The sequence below is a fragment of the Saccopteryx leptura genome, chromosome X, assembly GCF_036850995.1.
Source record: "Saccopteryx leptura isolate mSacLep1 chromosome X, mSacLep1_pri_phased_curated, whole genome shotgun sequence".
Lineage (NCBI taxonomy): Eukaryota > Metazoa > Chordata > Mammalia > Chiroptera > Emballonuridae > Saccopteryx > Saccopteryx leptura.
This window is the reverse complement of record NC_089516.1, coordinates 57,088,215-57,105,833: the sequence shown is the minus strand read 5'-3', so window position 1 is coordinate 57,105,833 and position 17,619 is coordinate 57,088,215. Positions and strand designations below refer to the sequence as shown.

General features: G+C 36.6%; 1 protein-coding gene across 16 annotated transcripts in view; it reads left to right on the top strand.

Moving 5' to 3' along the window:
* The window catches only part of FMR1 (fragile X messenger ribonucleoprotein 1), a 60,686-nt gene extending 43,399 nt beyond the window's left edge, over nucleotides 1-17,287 (top strand). Inside the window, exons 12-17 of one of the 16 annotated variants that reach the window (XM_066356092.1) lie at nucleotides 224-286; nucleotides 2,617-2,703; nucleotides 5,556-5,751; nucleotides 7,276-7,458; nucleotides 7,951-8,009; nucleotides 17,065-17,287. In XM_066356092.1, the coding sequence (XP_066212189.1) occupies nucleotides 224-286; nucleotides 2,617-2,703; nucleotides 5,556-5,751; nucleotides 7,276-7,458; nucleotides 7,951-8,009; nucleotides 17,065-17,097 (621 nt within the window). In that variant the 3' untranslated portion in view covers nucleotides 17,098-17,287. Of the gene's footprint in view, nucleotides 1-223; nucleotides 287-2,616; nucleotides 2,704-5,555; nucleotides 5,752-7,275; nucleotides 7,459-7,926; nucleotides 8,010-10,065; nucleotides 10,309-10,341; nucleotides 13,128-17,064 lie in introns of those variants that run through there. The other 15 variants (XM_066356089.1, XM_066356087.1, XM_066356088.1 and 12 more) reach the window with 15 other exon arrangements.
* Nucleotides 17,288-17,619: the final 332 nt, after the last annotated feature.

Below are 17,619 nucleotides of genomic sequence, written 5' to 3'. Positions count from 1 at the left end.
TATGCTGTATCTCTCCACATTGTAGTAGTTCAAAATGTACCATCTGTTAGATGCATTAGTTAGTACTTACAATCATATTTTAGAAACTGGTTTTCAATATTCAAACTAACCTAACTGTTTAGAAATGACTTTAGAAACCCTACAGTGAAAGTCCTGCGTTCAGGCTTCTGTGTATCATTTGTTATAGTTAATGACATCACTTGCATTCCTTATACTGCTTTAGGTGTTAGTGGTTTCATCAATTGTAGCAGGGGAATCCCAGAAACCTGAACTCAAGGCTTGGCAGGTAGGAAAACATTCCTTGAAAAATACATTTTAATTTTATATTTTAATGTTTATCCCTCTTGTTAAGAGAGACTACAAATGATCAACAGGGTTGGAGGCTGGTGGAGGAGTGTTTGTGGGTATGTGGATTTATTGCCCTTGGGAGAAAGCTCAGATCTCTTCCTGTTGCTTATAAGGCCTTTCTTTCATGGTCACTGTCCAGTATCATCTGTTATAACTCCTCCCCTTTGCACTCTAGAGAGCTTGAGCCATACTGAAGTACTTAGAGGTCTCTGAACAGTTATATCATCTGTTGCTTCTTAACGAATGCCTACATTTTCTCTGCCTAGAGCACTTTTCTTCCTGCCATCTTGCTTTTTGACTTTACTCCTTATGCAGCTTTCCGTGTGTACTTGCCACAGGTTCCCTGTCCCTCACTGACTGAAAGGCCTTTCTTCCTTCCATGCTCCAGTGAATGCGCTGACCCTATTGTAGCATTTAGTACATAGATGTTCACTTGTCCATCTTCTCAACCACATTGTGCATTCATTGAGCACAGGGACCCTTACATGGCTCGTGAGAATTGTTTATGGGAAAAAAGTGTTTTCACCCACAAGAGATTAAAAAAAAATACCTTTTTATAAAGGGAACTATAACCTCAAGTGGATCAGGAATACCCAATCCAACTCAGTTCTCATCCCAGAATAGGGAGTCACTTTTCCTTGGTGTGAGTATGGAAGGCCACCATTCTACTGTCACTTTTATTTTCTATTTTAATTTACTATTCTGATCCACTAGCAATATACTTAAATTACAGTTTGGACATATTGAAAAATAATTTTTTTAATTATTTGTCCCGAAGTCGATTAAACTAAATTTGTGACAGCGTTTCTAGCTTATTTTGGTTGTATGTGATCAGAGAGAAGGGCATATCATTTCATCATGTAACATTTTGGAAAATAGTGTGGTTAACTGCTTTGTAACAGTCAGTTGGGGAAAAAACTCAGCAGTCAAAAATGTTTTTGGAAAGATCTGATCCATAGGCCTGATAATTTCTATAGTTTATATATTATTTGATGCAAAAAAAATATCCATTATGAAGCCTATGGGTTTTCAGTCACACCTGATTCTTCAGGTGCTCATTGCTGCTACGAAGCAGTGCCTTTTCTACCAGATAAAGGTCAGTCTGCAAGTTGTATTTCCTAATTGTTCAGTTTTGTTCCCCATCAACAGCCTTGTTCATGTGGAAGGAAAAAGAAAAAAACCTGTTCCAGCCCCACATCCGTTTAAGATGCTGTGTACTGAATGAAAGCAAGCAAAAGCAGCCCAGCAGTAGCTACATCTAACAAATGAATGCTCTTTTTAAAAGAGTGATACTTGCTAAAGAGACAGCTTCTTGGCTTCTAACACCTAGAAACTTCTTCTAGAAAATTACAATATTATATCCACATCAGAGCCATTGTATGCTTTTTTTTTAGTCACTTGTGAATATCAGTAACCATGTGTATTTATTTCTTCAGAAAAATGTTAAATTGTTCTCAACTTTGAATGTCATAACTGCCAGCTGTTAGTTTACACAACTGGCCTAGGCTTCCCTATAACTTGTAACAAGAAATAGTGGTTTTCTTCTCATTTTTACTGATGGGCTGGAAATATAAATTTTTGGTATACTACTTTTTAAAACCTGTCCTTATAGTAACATAGTAGCATAAAAGAAGATGAAACTTTACTTGTGATTCAGCCTTTTATAATTTTCAGAACACATTATTGTGTTCCAAGTGAATGCGTTGACCCTATCGTAGCATGTATTGAAATGTTAAATCTTAAACCCATGGATAGATATGCCAGGTTTTTTTCCCCCTCACGTAATAATTAGTGCATTGTAATGTATCCTAATTCTGTTTGTGTTTTGTTTGTACTCTGTTGACTTGGTTAGCAAAATTGATTTACCTTTTATTTTTGTACACTAGTATCTAATTTTTGAATTATTTTAAAAGAATTTGATTTTGATAAAAATTCTAGAGAAATTATTCATTTTGTTCATGCATCTCGTGTTAAAGCCTGTTTAATTCTGAATTACATAATTTGTGACTTAGCCAACATTTAATTGTAGTGTTTATAACATAATAACCTGGTGCATTTAAGGGGTTGCTATATTGATTTGTCCTTATTCACAGTAAATTCACAGTGTAAAATATATCAGCTATTTTATTTTCATGTACTGACTTATATTTTCAACAAACATTTGTGTACCTACTGTTTGTTAGATCCCTGTGCTAGGAATTTAGTCATTATTTGCATTTTTTTCAGATCCATTATTTTATAGGATAATTGTTGACATTTCTTTTCCAGGGTATGGTACCATTTGTTTTTGTGGGAACAAAGGACAGCATCGCTAATGCCACTGTTCTTTTGGATTATCACCTGAACTATTTAAAGGTGAGAATAGGAAGAATTTTAATTTCTACTTCTTTCTGCACAAAAATATATAAACTCCATAGTAAACCTTTCATCAGTTAAAATTCTGTACTTGACGATTAATGACCTGTAAAGAGGAGTAGAGAAAATACTCACTTTGTTAGCTTATTCCTTCTGGAAACACAAGTCCGTTTTCATCATCATAAATTTAAGGGCCAGTATCCCAGTTCTAAATAAATTCCCTATTTCCCATTATTCTTCCGTTAAACCCTTATATTCAATTTAGGTAAATACTGTACATAACTTTTTCATTCATAACTTGATCCCTCCTAGCCTTTGTGAGTTTTCCACTTGCCTTTTTTGTCTCTTTTATGTCATTTATTAAGGAAATTCTAGTGTTTCATGAAGTCTTCTTTTTAAATGTTTACCCTTCATATTTTTCTCTATTCTCTGTTATACAAAATAGAAACAATTTGGGTCTTCTTATAAATGCTTGTTTTAGATAGTGTTTATAACTTTCATGCCTCCTCTAGATTGCAAACTGGAAAGCAGAAACCAGGGGGCCACAAGATATAAATAGGAAGAGCATTGGATTGGCAGTCTAGCAGTTTGCTTCTAGATTCTCTTCTGCAATTAACTAGCTGTGTGACTTGAGGCAAGTCACTTCCCTAGACTAGATGCTTTTGAAAATTTCTTTGGCCAAAATGTTCTATAAGTCAGTGAAATAGAGTCTTATCCATGTCACTTTTATAATTTCTTCTTCCTATCCATATATATCAAAAATATAATGTAACTGGTACTAAATATAGTATTTTAAAAGTAGTCCAACTCTTAAAAAAATTTTCAAAAAGGTAGTCCAACTCTTATTTTATTAAAAATGCTATCTTAAGAATTTGTTGCTGATTTCTTAAAGAAAATTAAACAATTTCTACTTGTATGCAAATAAGGAAGAAAATTGCAATAGTTAGGTGTTTCATTCATTCTTATGGCGGTTATTAATAATTGAAAGTGGGAACATTTTTTTTTGTTTGGTTTTTTTTAGAGACAGAGAGTGAGTCAGAGAGAGGGACAGACAGGGACAGACTAGACAGGAATGGAGAGAGATGAGAAGCATCAATCATTAGTTTTTCATTGCGTGTTGCAACACCTTAGTTGTTCATTGATTGCCCTCTCATATGTGCCTTGACTGCGGGCCTTCAGCAGACTGAGTAACCCCTTTCTGGAGCCAGCGACCTTGGGTTCAAGCTGGTGGGCTTTTGCTCAAATCAGATGAGCCCACGCTCAAGCTGGCGAGCTCGGGGTCTCAAACCTGGGTCCTCCACATCCCAGTCCGATGCTCTATCCACTGTGCCACCGCCTGGTCAGGCAAAAGTGGGAACGTTTTATCCAGCAAAGCTTGCATGGGTAGACTACCCAATTGATTTCTGTATTTGTTTTTTTTCAAAGTGTGTTTATGTATAATCTGTTGTATTGTTTTTTTTCATATTCTTAGCTTAATTGTGAAGACCTGGAGAGTTAGTGTTGCTTTGCATCAATCCCTTGTTCTTTTGACTAATCTTCTTTTTTAGATCTTTTGATTTATTCTTCACAATTGGATATCTTTTTTGGTTATCAGCAGCTGTCTTGTTGCCATTCTTTCTATCATGAGATCTTCACTTGATTGGGCCTGGCATCTTTCACCAAAAGGTGACTGCTTTGCCTCATTGAGATAACCTGGACTACCATTCCATTTTGCAAAAATATACCCATTTTTTGAGCTGTAACTAACTATACTTTTGGAGTAATACACTCACTCCGCTGCAGTCTCTTCTTTCATCAAGTTCTTTGTAAAACAAATTCTAGTTTAGAGCTCAAGATCAAACTCACCCAAATCCTTACCTGCCCTTGCTTTTCCATAAACTGCCACAACCAAGATTTTAGGAGCTTAGCTTTTCAGGGGCTTCTCCAGTGACTGTTTGTGTAGACAGTCTTTCTGATAGCCTCTACCTGAATGAGACACCCAGTACTACTGTGGTTATGGATCAAACTCCCTATAGCCCATAAATGAGATGTTCATGGGAAGATTAGTAGGACAGGGGTTATAATTGAGACTTGATATGGATTTGACAGAACCTAACATCCTGGAAGCACTGTACATAAGGATCTGTCTGTGGACCCCAGATGTATATCTTGATCAACTAAATTTGTACAGCTCATGATACTTGTTCTAGTAGTTATAATATTTAAGAAGTTTGCAAGGCATGATGTAAAACCTAATTTTTTTGGTCAGCTATTAAATAGTTTTCTCCCCTAGATAAGGAATGTGAGCATTTTTAGTTCATTGAAAATAATTCTTCCTTAATTATATGATCACAGCCAAAGACCTACTATAGTATATATTCTTTGAAAACAGAAGATGACCCAAATCAGTGCTTTATAAATTGAGATATTAATTGGAAAATCTATTTCAGTTCAGATTATTTACAATGTGTGATTTTTAGGGTTAGCTGCTTAAACCTTTAATGTCTATTTTCTGTATTCATACATTTTATAGTTGTCTTATTGAATATCCTATCATTAAGAAGTCCCAAAACTTGCATATGTGTGCCTTAGCAGATTCCAATGGATAACAGTGCCAAATCAAACAACTTTAAACTCAATTAATGCTGAGTATTTTTGTTATATCTCTAATTCTGGACATCATTAATCTGTTATTTATAGTAATTTTCTTTTTAAGGAGATTAAGTTTCCTGATAATGTGTAACAATGTTTGCTATAACTTTAGAACTGAAATTGAAATATTTCCAGTATACTTTTTATCTGATGAAAAGGCGAAAGGTATTATTAAGTAAAATGTCAATTATTTTTACTGTTATCTTGTATATTTTAAATAGGAAGTAGACCAGTTGCGTTTGGAGAGATTACAAATTGATGAGCAGTTGCGACAGATTGGAGCTAGTTCTAGACCACCACCAAATCGTACAGATAAGGAAAAAGGCTATGTGACTGATGATGGTCAAGGAATGGGTCGAGGTAGTAGACCTTACAGAAATAGGGGGCACGGCAGACGCGGTCCTGGATATACTTCAGGTACAAACTAAGCATTTTACTCAGTAACTTTTATCTGTTCCTACACTTAATAGCTGCTAATCTTTACTATTCATTAGAACCCCTTATAACAGTTTCTCACTACATGGTTTCTGATTCAGTGGGTTAAATTGTGTTGCAAGAGACAGAGTAAACAGGGCAGGTATGAGTTCTGTCCACGCTCTGCTGGGGATAAATTTGATTAAACCCTTATATGTTGATGACATTCTTAAGGCCTTTCCAGATTTTATTACTATATAGCCAAAACTTTTTACATTTGTGTACTGTGGCTCATTTTTTGTCAGGCATGTGCTGGTCATACTTGCTGAATAGACTGTGTAAATCAGGGATCTGCATCCTGTGGCTCATAAGGCGGTTTTTTATGGCATGGCCAAAGTCAACCCTAGGCTCAGTCAAGAAGTCGGCGATGTTTCTCTTTCCCTTCCCAGCTCTTCTGTCAGTGCTTCTTTCTTCTCTCCTAGTACCTTTCCTTGAAAGCTCTCCCACCTGCCAGTTCCTGTCTTTTCTTGCTCAACTGTGTATCTACTATGTAACTTTTTGATGATGGGATAAAGTATAATTCATTTCACAAATAGAAATTCTTTAAGTTGGAAAGCCTTCAAGCTCCACAGGAATGAAGCTATAATGCTGAAGTTATAATTGGTCATTAGCTCCAACAGAGGATGAGAGAGATAGAGTTGATATTCCAGAGTGGGAGAGACATACCTACTCTTAAGGCCAACCTTGAACCTAACCCTTAACCCCTCTTTCAAAAAATCTATCTATCTTATCTATCTATCTTTTTTTCTTCTTCTTCTTTTTGGCTGTTAAAGTCCCACCTCACTATAGAGCTTTTTTCTTTCTCTGCAATCCTTAGGTCATTAACCCACCGCCTCAGGCATAATTAGTATATTTTAATAATTATTTTATTGTTAAGTATTATTCCAGTGGGAATGGGAGTGAAGGTCGTGGACCAAACATCAGGCAATCATATCCTGATTCAGCTAGGTCCAATCCCTGCCCCTCCAAGAGACACTTCCCTGAGACAGTTGCCATGGTGGCCTTCTTTGCCACCCTCTCAAAGGTGACCAAAATGTGTAAATTTTCTGCTGTTCCTTAGCCAAACCTTATTAAAAGGAACTCTCTTTTTAGAAATGTTGTTTATCAGGGTATTGCATTTGACTATTGTAGACAACTTTTCCTCCAGAGAGCACAGATGGTTAAAGGAGCACAGCTGTTTAATGATGTGGCATACTCAGGTTTGAACTTAGATGGCTAATAAAATACCTTTTAGTTTTTTAAAACAAGAATCAAAAATGTTTACCAAAATTACCTCAAGAATTATAAAATCCTTCATTTTGAATTTAAGATCATTTGTTTTACAAAATGGAAAGTGATAGTACTCTTTGGTAGGCTTATAAATTGGGAAGAGTATTGGATTACCCCTGAAACGTCTCTGGAAGCTTCTGTTAACCTCTTTTTTTTTTTTAAATCGGACAATGGTATATAACTTTTAACTCTCGATAGGAACTAATTCTGAAGCATCAAATGCTTCTGAAACAGAATCTGACCACAGAGACGAACTCAGTGATTGGTCATTAGCTCCAACAGAGGAAGAGAGGGAGAACTTTCTGCGCAGAGGAGACGGACGACGACGTGGTGGTGGAGGAAGAGGACAGGGAGGAAGAGGACGCGGAAGTGGCTTCAAAGGTACAGAGGTTTTCATTTCTTAAGAAACAAAGATGAATTGTAACCACTGCCTGCAGTTCTATGGTAATGTTGGTGATTTACCACCATATTTCCAAGACCTATTTCTCCTGGTATCAGTTACCATAGGAAAGGCTCTGCCTTTTATTCATACATTAATTAATAGAATGTTAGCATTACTTATGGTTCATGTAGAATATATGAGTAAACACTGATAACTAGTACAGCTTCTTTGGAGATTTTAACCATAATATCTGATCATTAGCTCATAGTGACCTTTGACAGATGATACAGAATGACATTTTGTGATTTTGTAGAATGTTACATTATTAGCCATTAATTAACTGGAATCACTAGGTTGCTGATTATATTTTAGATTTTGTGGTCGATCTAAGTAAATTGAGGATCTGGGAATTAAAAAGCTTCAAATAAGCATGTTAGAGTCAGGACCTTTCTAAAATATTCTTATAGGAAATGATGATCACTCCCGAACAGATAATCGTCCACGTAATCCGAGAGAGGCTAAAGGAAGAACAGCAGATGGATCCCTCCAGGTAAACCCATGTGCTTCTTTTTATCTAAATTGTTTGAATTATGGTAGTTTGAGATTTATGAGTTTATTTTACTTTATTTTTAACCACATTCAAAGATTATAAATTTCATAGTTGTGAAATCATTTCATTTTAGCGTTAAAGTTGAGGCAGTCTTAGTCTTTCATGCAAGCATACAAAGATTTCTCTAGAGAATATGTAGCCTAAGTATTTGTGAAGACTGTGACAGACACATTATGACTACATTACCACTTTGGTGGTCCCTCCAATTCCACCAAGAAAAGAACTCTGACTATATGGAGAGAGCAAGAGAACGACCTGAATAAGCCCTGTGGGTCCCTCCTCACCTGAGTAGCAGGAATAAGTGTCCAGTTTAAGTGAAAAGTAATGAATAAAAGGTGTTTATTCCAAGGATAAATAAACATGATAGGCAGGGCTGATGATACTCAGCTAGAACCTGCTGACTCTGTCAGCTTCTTGTTTATAGTCAGTCTCTATTCTGAAACTCCCATATCAATTGGTCATCACCTGTGCTGATAAGTAATTTTAAAATTACCACTGAGCAGGTACAGACATGTTTGTTAAGTATTTATGTGTATTTTTTATCTAATCTAATCTTATAGCAGTCCTCTAAGGTAAGTAGTTTTATTATTGTTTTATAGGTGAGTAAACTGAAGTTCAGAAAGGCTCAGTGTTAACTACTGGTGGGTTCTTCAGGGCCAACATAAAAAAGACCTTAGATCTAGATAAAGAAATGGATGAAATAGTGTATATACATGTGCTTTACAAAGATGTAAGGCATTTCTATGTACCAGTTTTGTAATTTACTACTTAAATGATGAAATAAGCTTTCTGATCACATTGGTTAAAAGGGTTCATATTTATCATTAAAACGGCATATCAAAAGAAAGGCTGTGTTTTCTATGTATGCATGAGAGAATAAATCTAAATCAAAGCACTGAACCCTTTACAGAAAAACATTTAAAACACCTAGACCCAGTACTTGAACACACTTTCAAATCACAGAGAATTGAACCATATTGGGATATATGTAGCATTTCTACTTGAAGCAGGTAAATATTTGCCATTATTTTAGGCCCATTGGTGAATATTATCTTCCTTTCTTATAGCATCTAGAATTCTGTTAGCAGTATTTTAAGTGTTTACTGTTGGCATTTAAAATATTGTATAAATCTTATAATTTTTTAAAATGCATCCATCTTTACATTTTTTTTTAGCAAGAGAGGGAGAGGGACAAACAAGGACAGACAGACAGGAAGGGAAAGAGATGAGAAGCCTCAACTCATTGAAATGACACTGAAGTTGTTCATTGATTGCTTTCTCATATGTGCCTGGACCTCCGAGCTCTAGCTGAGCCGGTGACCCCTTGCCCAAGTCTGCAACCTTGGACTCAAGCCAGCGATATTGGGCTTCAAGCCTATGACCTTGGGCTTCAAGACAGCAACCTTTGGGCTCAAGCCAGTGACCATGGGTTCATGTTCATGATCCCACACTTAAGCTGGTGACCCTGCACTCAAGCTGGTGATCCCACACTCTAGCCAGATTAGTCCACACTCAAACCAGCAAACTTGGGGTTTTGAACCTGGGTCCTCAGCATCCCAGGTCAATGCTCTATCCACTACACTACTGCTCAGTCAGGCCATCTTTACACTGTTCATGAGATTCCTGTCTCATCAAATTTCCACATGTAATTCTTATTCTTCAGAGTTCAAGCTATGATCATCTGACTTGCTTTACTGAAATACAGCTGCTAGAAACCAATGATCACCTTCTACCTTAGACCTCAGTGTAGAGAACCTTAGTTACACCCATGATGGATATAAAGGAATAAACTGAAGGCTAGTTAATAAGAGATTTAGTTATTATTCTGGTAGAGCCAGAATAAGAAGACATTAATTTTACTCTTTTCTCCTGTGTTTCATAATCTTTGAAAAATAACCCATTCTTTTGAACTCTAGTGTTATAGCCATGTATACTTTGTAATCAGTAATAGTAATTCATTTTAACTATTTGTTTCTCACTGTTTTATTCTGCTTAGAAGAAGACACGGTAGGATTGTGAGTTTTTATCTAACTTTGGATGCAGTGAGATGACCAGTGTGTTCCAGTTAAAGAAGAAGAGTGTTTTAAAATCATAAACTGAATAAAAATCCTACCTGACCTAATTTTTTTGCACTTCTTCTATTGTCACCCCTCCCCCATTTCCCTTTTTAACATGTGGAATTTACACCTCAGGCTTAAATTTCTTGACAGGCCAATTACAGATTATAATAGGATACAGTCTGTATATATATAACAACTATAACTTGTTTTAGATCAGAGTTGACTGCAATAATGAAAGGAGTGTCCACACTAAAACATTACAGAATACCTCCAGTGAAGGTAATCGGCTGCGCACGGGTAAAGATCGTAACCAGAAGAAGGAAAAGCCAGACAGCGTGGATGGTCAGCAACCACTTGTGAATGGAGTACCCTAAACTGCATAATACTGAAGTTATATTTCCTATACCATTTCCATAATTCTTATTCCATATTAGAAAACTTTGTTAGGCCAAAGACAAATGGTAGACAAGATGGCACAGGGCATGAGATGAACACAAATTCTGTTTAAGAATTTTATTTTCTGGTATTGGCCATAAGCAGCACCTTTCAGATTTACACAAAAAGACATCTTGAAATTTTGAAACACTGCTTTTAAGTGTACTTAGCACTTCAGGAGAGAATTTTAGTTTGGTTTATTTTTTAAAGTACTGAGAAATGATATTCTTTGTTAATTTAGATCATTTTCCTACACAGGATGATAATTTACTGGTACATATCAGTTTTTCTGTTTAAATAGCACTTACGGTAATCATATTAGACTTCTGTTTTTAATCTCATATAGAAGTCCATGAAATAATCATTTCATGTCCTGTGTCAGTTTATGTTTTGGTCCACTTTTCCAGTATTTTAATGGACCCTGAGATGTGTGAGATGTGACGTTTGTCATTTCATTAGCAAAAAAAAAAAAAAAAAAAAAGTTGTATGATCTGTGCCTTTTTTATATCATGGCAGGTAGGAATATTATATATATTTGGATGCAGAGTTCAGGGAAGGTAAGTTGGAAACACTATATGTTGGCGATGTTGCAGTACCCTGTCAAACATTAGTACTTTGTAGTAGAATGCATGCTTTCCATATTTTGTTCCTTACATAAACATCAGATTAGGCAGTATAAAGAATAGGACTTGTTTTTGTTTATGTTTTGTTGCACTGAAGTTTGACACATAGTGTTTTTGACAGGGATATGTAATTTTTTCTATATAGACAGAAGAAGAAATAACTATCTTTCCATTTGAGAGAGGCTAAAACATTTTCAGCTAGGAACAGATCTTTTTGGTTGAAAGTTATGCCTGCTCTTTGGCCTGATGACCAGTTTTAACTTAGAGCCTTTTTTATTTTGTCCTCCCCACCTCCATTTTGTGAAGTTTTTCATATTTTAATTTCAAACTTATTTTGGGGAGATAGGAGGGTCATTTTCATATGTGCATAATAACCCTGTGAAGTACAGGTACTTTCTCTAAGAAATATTGGAAACAGGTTAACTGTTTTATAAACTTTGAAATATTAGGTCAATATGAAAGCAGAATTGGAAAGCAGACTAAGATAGGCTAACTGTTTTTCTGTTTTTTTATTTTTATTTTTGATGTGTTGGGTTTTGTTTTTGAGTCTTTTTATTAACGTTTGAAATTTACTGAGATAAAATATGTAAAGGACCTTCACGCTAAGATGTTATATTTTTTCTTAAAAAAGATAATTCCAAGTCGAGGTACCACTGAATCTGTACAGAGCCGTACAAACCGAAATTATGCCTCTGATGTATTTTGTGAGTTCATTTTTTTTAATTTTCATTTTACACTTACTTTTCCTTGCATACAAATAAGCATATAAAAATGGCAACAAACTGCACATGATTTCAAGAATATTAAAAAGTCTTTTAAAAGTATTGCCAAACATTACTGTTGATTTCTAGTTATTTATTTGGGGAATGTATAGTATCTGAAAACTAAAATTGGTACCTTGCACATGTCATCTGAAGCTGTTTGGTCTAAAATACTGTAGATAATTAACCAAGGTAGAATGACCTTGTAATGTAACTGCTCTTGGGCAATATTCTCTGTACATATTAGCGACAACAGATTGGATTTTATGTTGACATTTGTTTGGTTATAGTGCAATATATTTTGTATGCAAGCAGTTTCAATAAAGTTTAATCTTCCTCTGCTAAATTGATATTGATGCAATCTTTACAAATGATTGCTTTTAAAATTTTAAGGTAGGAAAAGAAATCTATAGAAAGTGTTCTGTATAAAATATAACTTACCATTGGAAATTTCACATCATAGAAAGTTAGCCATTATCAACCAACTTTCAAGAACTTGGTCTTGTTTAATAAGGTGAAAAAAATCAACAAAATGGTACAGAAGCACATTGTGCTGTTACAATATGCACTGTCTCTTTTTTACAAAGGCTGAATTCAGCAAGGCGCTAACTTGCTTAAATGTGAATTATTAACTTCTAAAACTGTAATTTGATTCACATGTTTTCAAATGGAGTTGGAGTTGATACATATTACAATAATTGTCTGCTAAATGTGTGTTTTTCAGTTCAAAGTCATGATGTTTTTAAAATCTTATTAAAGTTTCAAAAATCTGAAGATTGTTTATCTAGATGTAAATTTTTATTAAAAAGTTGCACTTATGAAAAAGCAAAAAATTAGTCTGACAGATGTTTGCTTCTGCTCTTAAATTTCTAAATATATTGAAAAGAAGAAAAGATGTGGGGGATTATTTACCATGCAAAGCATATATGCCTTGCAAATAATCTTTTATGTGCCCTTAAAAGGCAAAAATGTTGATGTTTGTAAATATAATTCTTCATATTCCCAGTTATAAAATTTCAACACATTTATTACATAGAATGCCACTAAACCATATTAAACACGTATTTTTGTCTGTGTACACATAAACATACTCTGCCATTTGAAAAGTAGTAAATGTGTCAATGTAACTAAAAAGAAACCTTTGATGTCAATATCTCAGTAATAAAATAAATGACAAGTTTGACATAGAATGTGACTGAATTAGCTGTTGTGGTCACTTCAAGGAACTCTGGCACAGCCTAGAAAAAATAATAGGGTAGAAACGGAGAGGCAACAGTGTCAAAGTTCTACCTGTTGTTAAGAGTCCAAAACGACGCAGGACAGTTCCTCTACATTGATTTTTTTTTTTTTTTCAGAAAAATGTATCTTCATTTTCTGCGTGTCTAGTTTTTTATTATATTTTTCTGGTTCTTGGCTACCATTCTTCCTAGTTCGGGTATTTTTTAGAGCAAAAGAGCTGAGCACGGTCTGTTAAAGGTGGTATAGGTAGAAGTAATCCTCAAGTAACTTCAGTGGGTTTTCTTGAATTCACAGTAGTTTTCAGTGCTTCATGGGAAAAGCCTGTTGGCAGTAGCTTGAGAATCAGCTGGACTCACTCAGAGACATTTCTCTCATCTTATGATCTTAGAGTTCCTGGTAGCTAGGATTCAAATGCCCTTTTAGAGTTAAAATACCAGTTTGATCCCTATTAAGTCAGTTTGTTCCATGACCATAAACAGCATATTTCCCTCATAACCCCCTGACTTCTCTGATAACCAGTTATTCTGAAAATAGCAATTAACAGATGCTAGTCTTGATTGGTTGGAAGGCTTAATGGGTACCAGCATTTAAATCTTGAGCATCTTTTCTTCTGTGTTTGTTGAGGGCTGTTTTAAATTTTTATTTGGTACTATTTAGAAATTTTCTTTCCATTTTTTTTCTCAGAACTTTCCATGAAGAAACAGGGAAATCCTTTTTTTAAGGCTAAGGGGTATTATTGTTACTGGAAGAAGCATTTTTAAAAGTCTTTGCAAGGTGTAGCTGCTAAATGCTTAAAACTACTTTTCAAAATTGATTGCTTAAAGTTCTTGCCAGTAATTTTTGGTATACCATGTACTTGACTACTTGGGTAGATTGAAAATTGGGAGGAAGCTCAAGTAGCAACAGATGATTGAACACAATCTTGAGTATTAGGGACTGTTGTCATTATTCAGTATCATACAGAACTTGGATAGCTTATGCTATGGGGGGAAAGAATTCTAGTGTTGTTTCAAGGATATAGTTGTTTTTGTTTATGTTTTTGGTAAATACACATTTCTGTCTGATTTTCTGGAGGTTGAAACCTGTAAGATTACATCAAAGAACAGTACCAGTGCTCAAGCAATATATATTATTAAAAGGTACAAGCACAGGATAGATACTACATGATAGAAAGGGACATATGTAGTTATGCTATAAAAAAGGATGAATCAGGAAGTAGATTCCACACATGACCAGGTATAGAATAGCTTTGTGTACCTGGATAAGTCATTTCACCTCTATGTTTCGATCTCTTCATGAGTTAAATAAATGCTAAGGTATCTGAACTCCAAAGTTGTGTATACATCACTAAGGTATTAATGTTTGATATAAAGAAAGCTACAGGCTGTTAACGAACCACACACTAATTTCATCTGGTTCTCATTCAATATTAATGAACCAGATTTTCTGCACATGCTTTTTATGGATACAAAGATCCTATTACATGCCTTCTGAAAGCTCAGTGTTGAGTGAGCTGATGAGGCAATGGACAATTTCAGTATATGCTATGGTAAGTGCTAAGATGCTCAGGGTGATGTGGTGGCCCTTGGGAAAAACACACTCAAGTCAAAGGTTTTGTTGAGTCAGTAAAGGGTTTTTCAATTGAAATGAAATCTTTCCTATAAGAGAGGGAAGATAGGAAGAGTTAGCCAGGAGAAAAGGGGTGCTGAGGGCATTGACTAGACATGAAAAAGTGTATTTGAGAAGCTTCCAGGATATCAGTGTGACTCAGGCATAGAATTTGAGGCAGGAAGTGAGAAAGGTGAGCTAGCAATACTGTACAGAACAGCCTATGGTACTATACCATGTTAGAAGTGAGACTTTAGGAAGCCTTTGAAGGGTTTGAAATGGACTTACTCTTGACGTGTGGAGGGACTGTCGGGTTGCCTGATAACCAGCTAGCAGGAGGACCTAGGTCCAGATCCTCTGCCCTATAGTTCAAATCTACCTTCCCATAAGGTCACAAATGCTAGCAGTCTGTGTTCCCAGTCAGCTTCTCCAACAGACTACCTAAGTCTTGACCTGATCTTTTGCATACTAGGCTATTATCAGGATTGCCTTGTGGAAAGGTAGACACAGATTTATTAGTACAGCCTCAAATGCAGCCAGCAGTGCCGCAGCCTTTCAGTGTCTGCATGAGTGAATGGGTGTCCTTGTGCCTCTTCTTTCTGATTCACCTTACTGGTATTTTTTCCTTATTAAAACCTTTTCCTTTTACATGGTAGTGTGCTGTTTGTCTTCACCCACTTCACAGATGGTGCCCAACAGGCAAACTCCACTTACTCTAGCTCTGGCCTTTTGGAAATTACAAAAGGAGTCAACTAGGCCATACTAGGGATGGACAACATCCCTCCTAGGGCTGGTGTTAGGAAGCCTACCTGAGCTGAAATCACCAGTTGAACATATTACTGCAGTGCTTATTGATGGCCATGCCATGTTCCAGGAAGGCCCTCTAAAGTTCTCCATGTAAGGCAGATGAACATAGTTTGATTCCTTGGCACTCCCTTACAAGTCAGCCAGCCATGTGAGCACTAAGAAGAGAATGGGAGAAAACAGTCATTGGTCCCAAGTGCCACTGGAACAGTAGATGCAATCTAACTTAGATTTGCTATTGTGCACTGTACCACCCAGGGGCTTGGTGGAGGTGTTGATGTACAGCCTGAGGGGCTTTAATGTATTAATGGAACTGGACTCTCAGCAGTGGTGACAGGAGTCTGTTGAGGCTTTAACTTCTTACATGATGATGAAGCTACACTATGAGATAAGAACACTGAATGACCAGCGCTTGGGGTTTACTACCATATTGCCTTTGGCTGAATGAATTGGCTACTCTAACCATTGAAGACGGAGCAATTGTGCCTGCTCAGTGCTTGAACTGGATGCTTCTGAAATCAGATTCACATAGCCACAAAGAGGAGACTTCTCCCAGGACCCTAAATGAAACCTGGAACATTCTTACTGAGGTCACAACTGCTTTGAGGCACTTTGGCATTATATCATGGTTGAATGAAAATCCCAGGCACAGAGATAACTCGTGACCAAATGAACTTAGAGGATGCTGGAAAAGTTGATGCGATCTTACACAAGGACGTCCCTGACTTTACTCCTTCCAGGGAGTAAGGGATGGGATAATCCTTTAGAGCTGACTTAGAGCCCACTCAAAAGTGCCATATGATATAAGGGGCCCTGTAAGGTTTCCCAGGTCTCAGCAGAAATTAAAAGGCAACAGAAGACTTCCTTCTGAGACTCCCTCAGGTAGCTCACTATGGGCTCTGGGTCTTGAGCAAAGAGATTCCTAGGTAAAGAGATATATTGGAAATGCAGAGAGGCTGGTGGGCTGATAAGCAACCTAAGTCACTCCAAGGAGATTGGAGGAAGAATAGGAAAGAAAAAAATGACTGATATGAGCATGAAGGAGACACCTATGGAGAGCTGAAGCAGGGAAGTCCTGGGTGGAGGAAGATTCCATTTGGAGATGTAGGCCATTAATTTTCCCTACTTCCTGGCCAGCAAATCCCTAAAGCTTCCTGTATCCATAGAAGAGTCAGAGGAAGCTAAAACAGTTAAGTACATTTTTTTAAAGTTGCTTTTTTTGTTTGTTTGTTTGGGGTTTTTTTAGTTTATTCATTTTTATTGGAGAGAGAGAGGAAAGAGGACTGAGGGAGGAGCAGGAACATCAACTCCCATCTGTGCCTTGACCAGGCAAGCCCGGGGTTTCAAACTGGCAACCTCAGCATTCCAGGTCTATGCTTTATCTACTGTGCCACCATAGGTCAGACAGTTAAATACATCTTAATGTTGCTGAAATAATACACTCAGACATTCCCCATTCCCACAGGCCTCCAGGATACCCAGAAGACTGATTTTCTAGTCCAACTTCTAGAGGGCCCTTCAAGAGATCATTCAAAAGTAAATTTGGCCTGGGGTCCAGTCCTCTGCCATCTTTCAGTGGATTGCTGACTTTCTGTCCTAGTCCGTATATCCTCGAACATAAGTACAGAGAAGATTCAGCAGACACTGGAGCCTGAAGAATTATACCTGTGAAGTCCACAATAAATTCATTTTCTTGGCAGGATTTGGTGCTGGTTTTACCTGTATCCATGAGATTCGGCATGATTACTGCAGATGTCATTGCCCACTTTTATGAGACTGTGCTCATGATTCTTTTGTCAGACTGCCTAATTGCACTGGGTTTCATCAACCCAGTGCACTACACTGACCTGCTGGGTGGGTGCAGGCATTGCCATCCCTTCTAGTGAATGCAGAACTTCATATTTCCAAGCCTTACAAGGTTCTGCATTTGAAACAGTAACACGGAAAAGTATGTGAGAAAGAACATACAAGGCTTATTCCATTGCCAGGAGCAAGTGGTAGGCCACACTATCCTACTGTT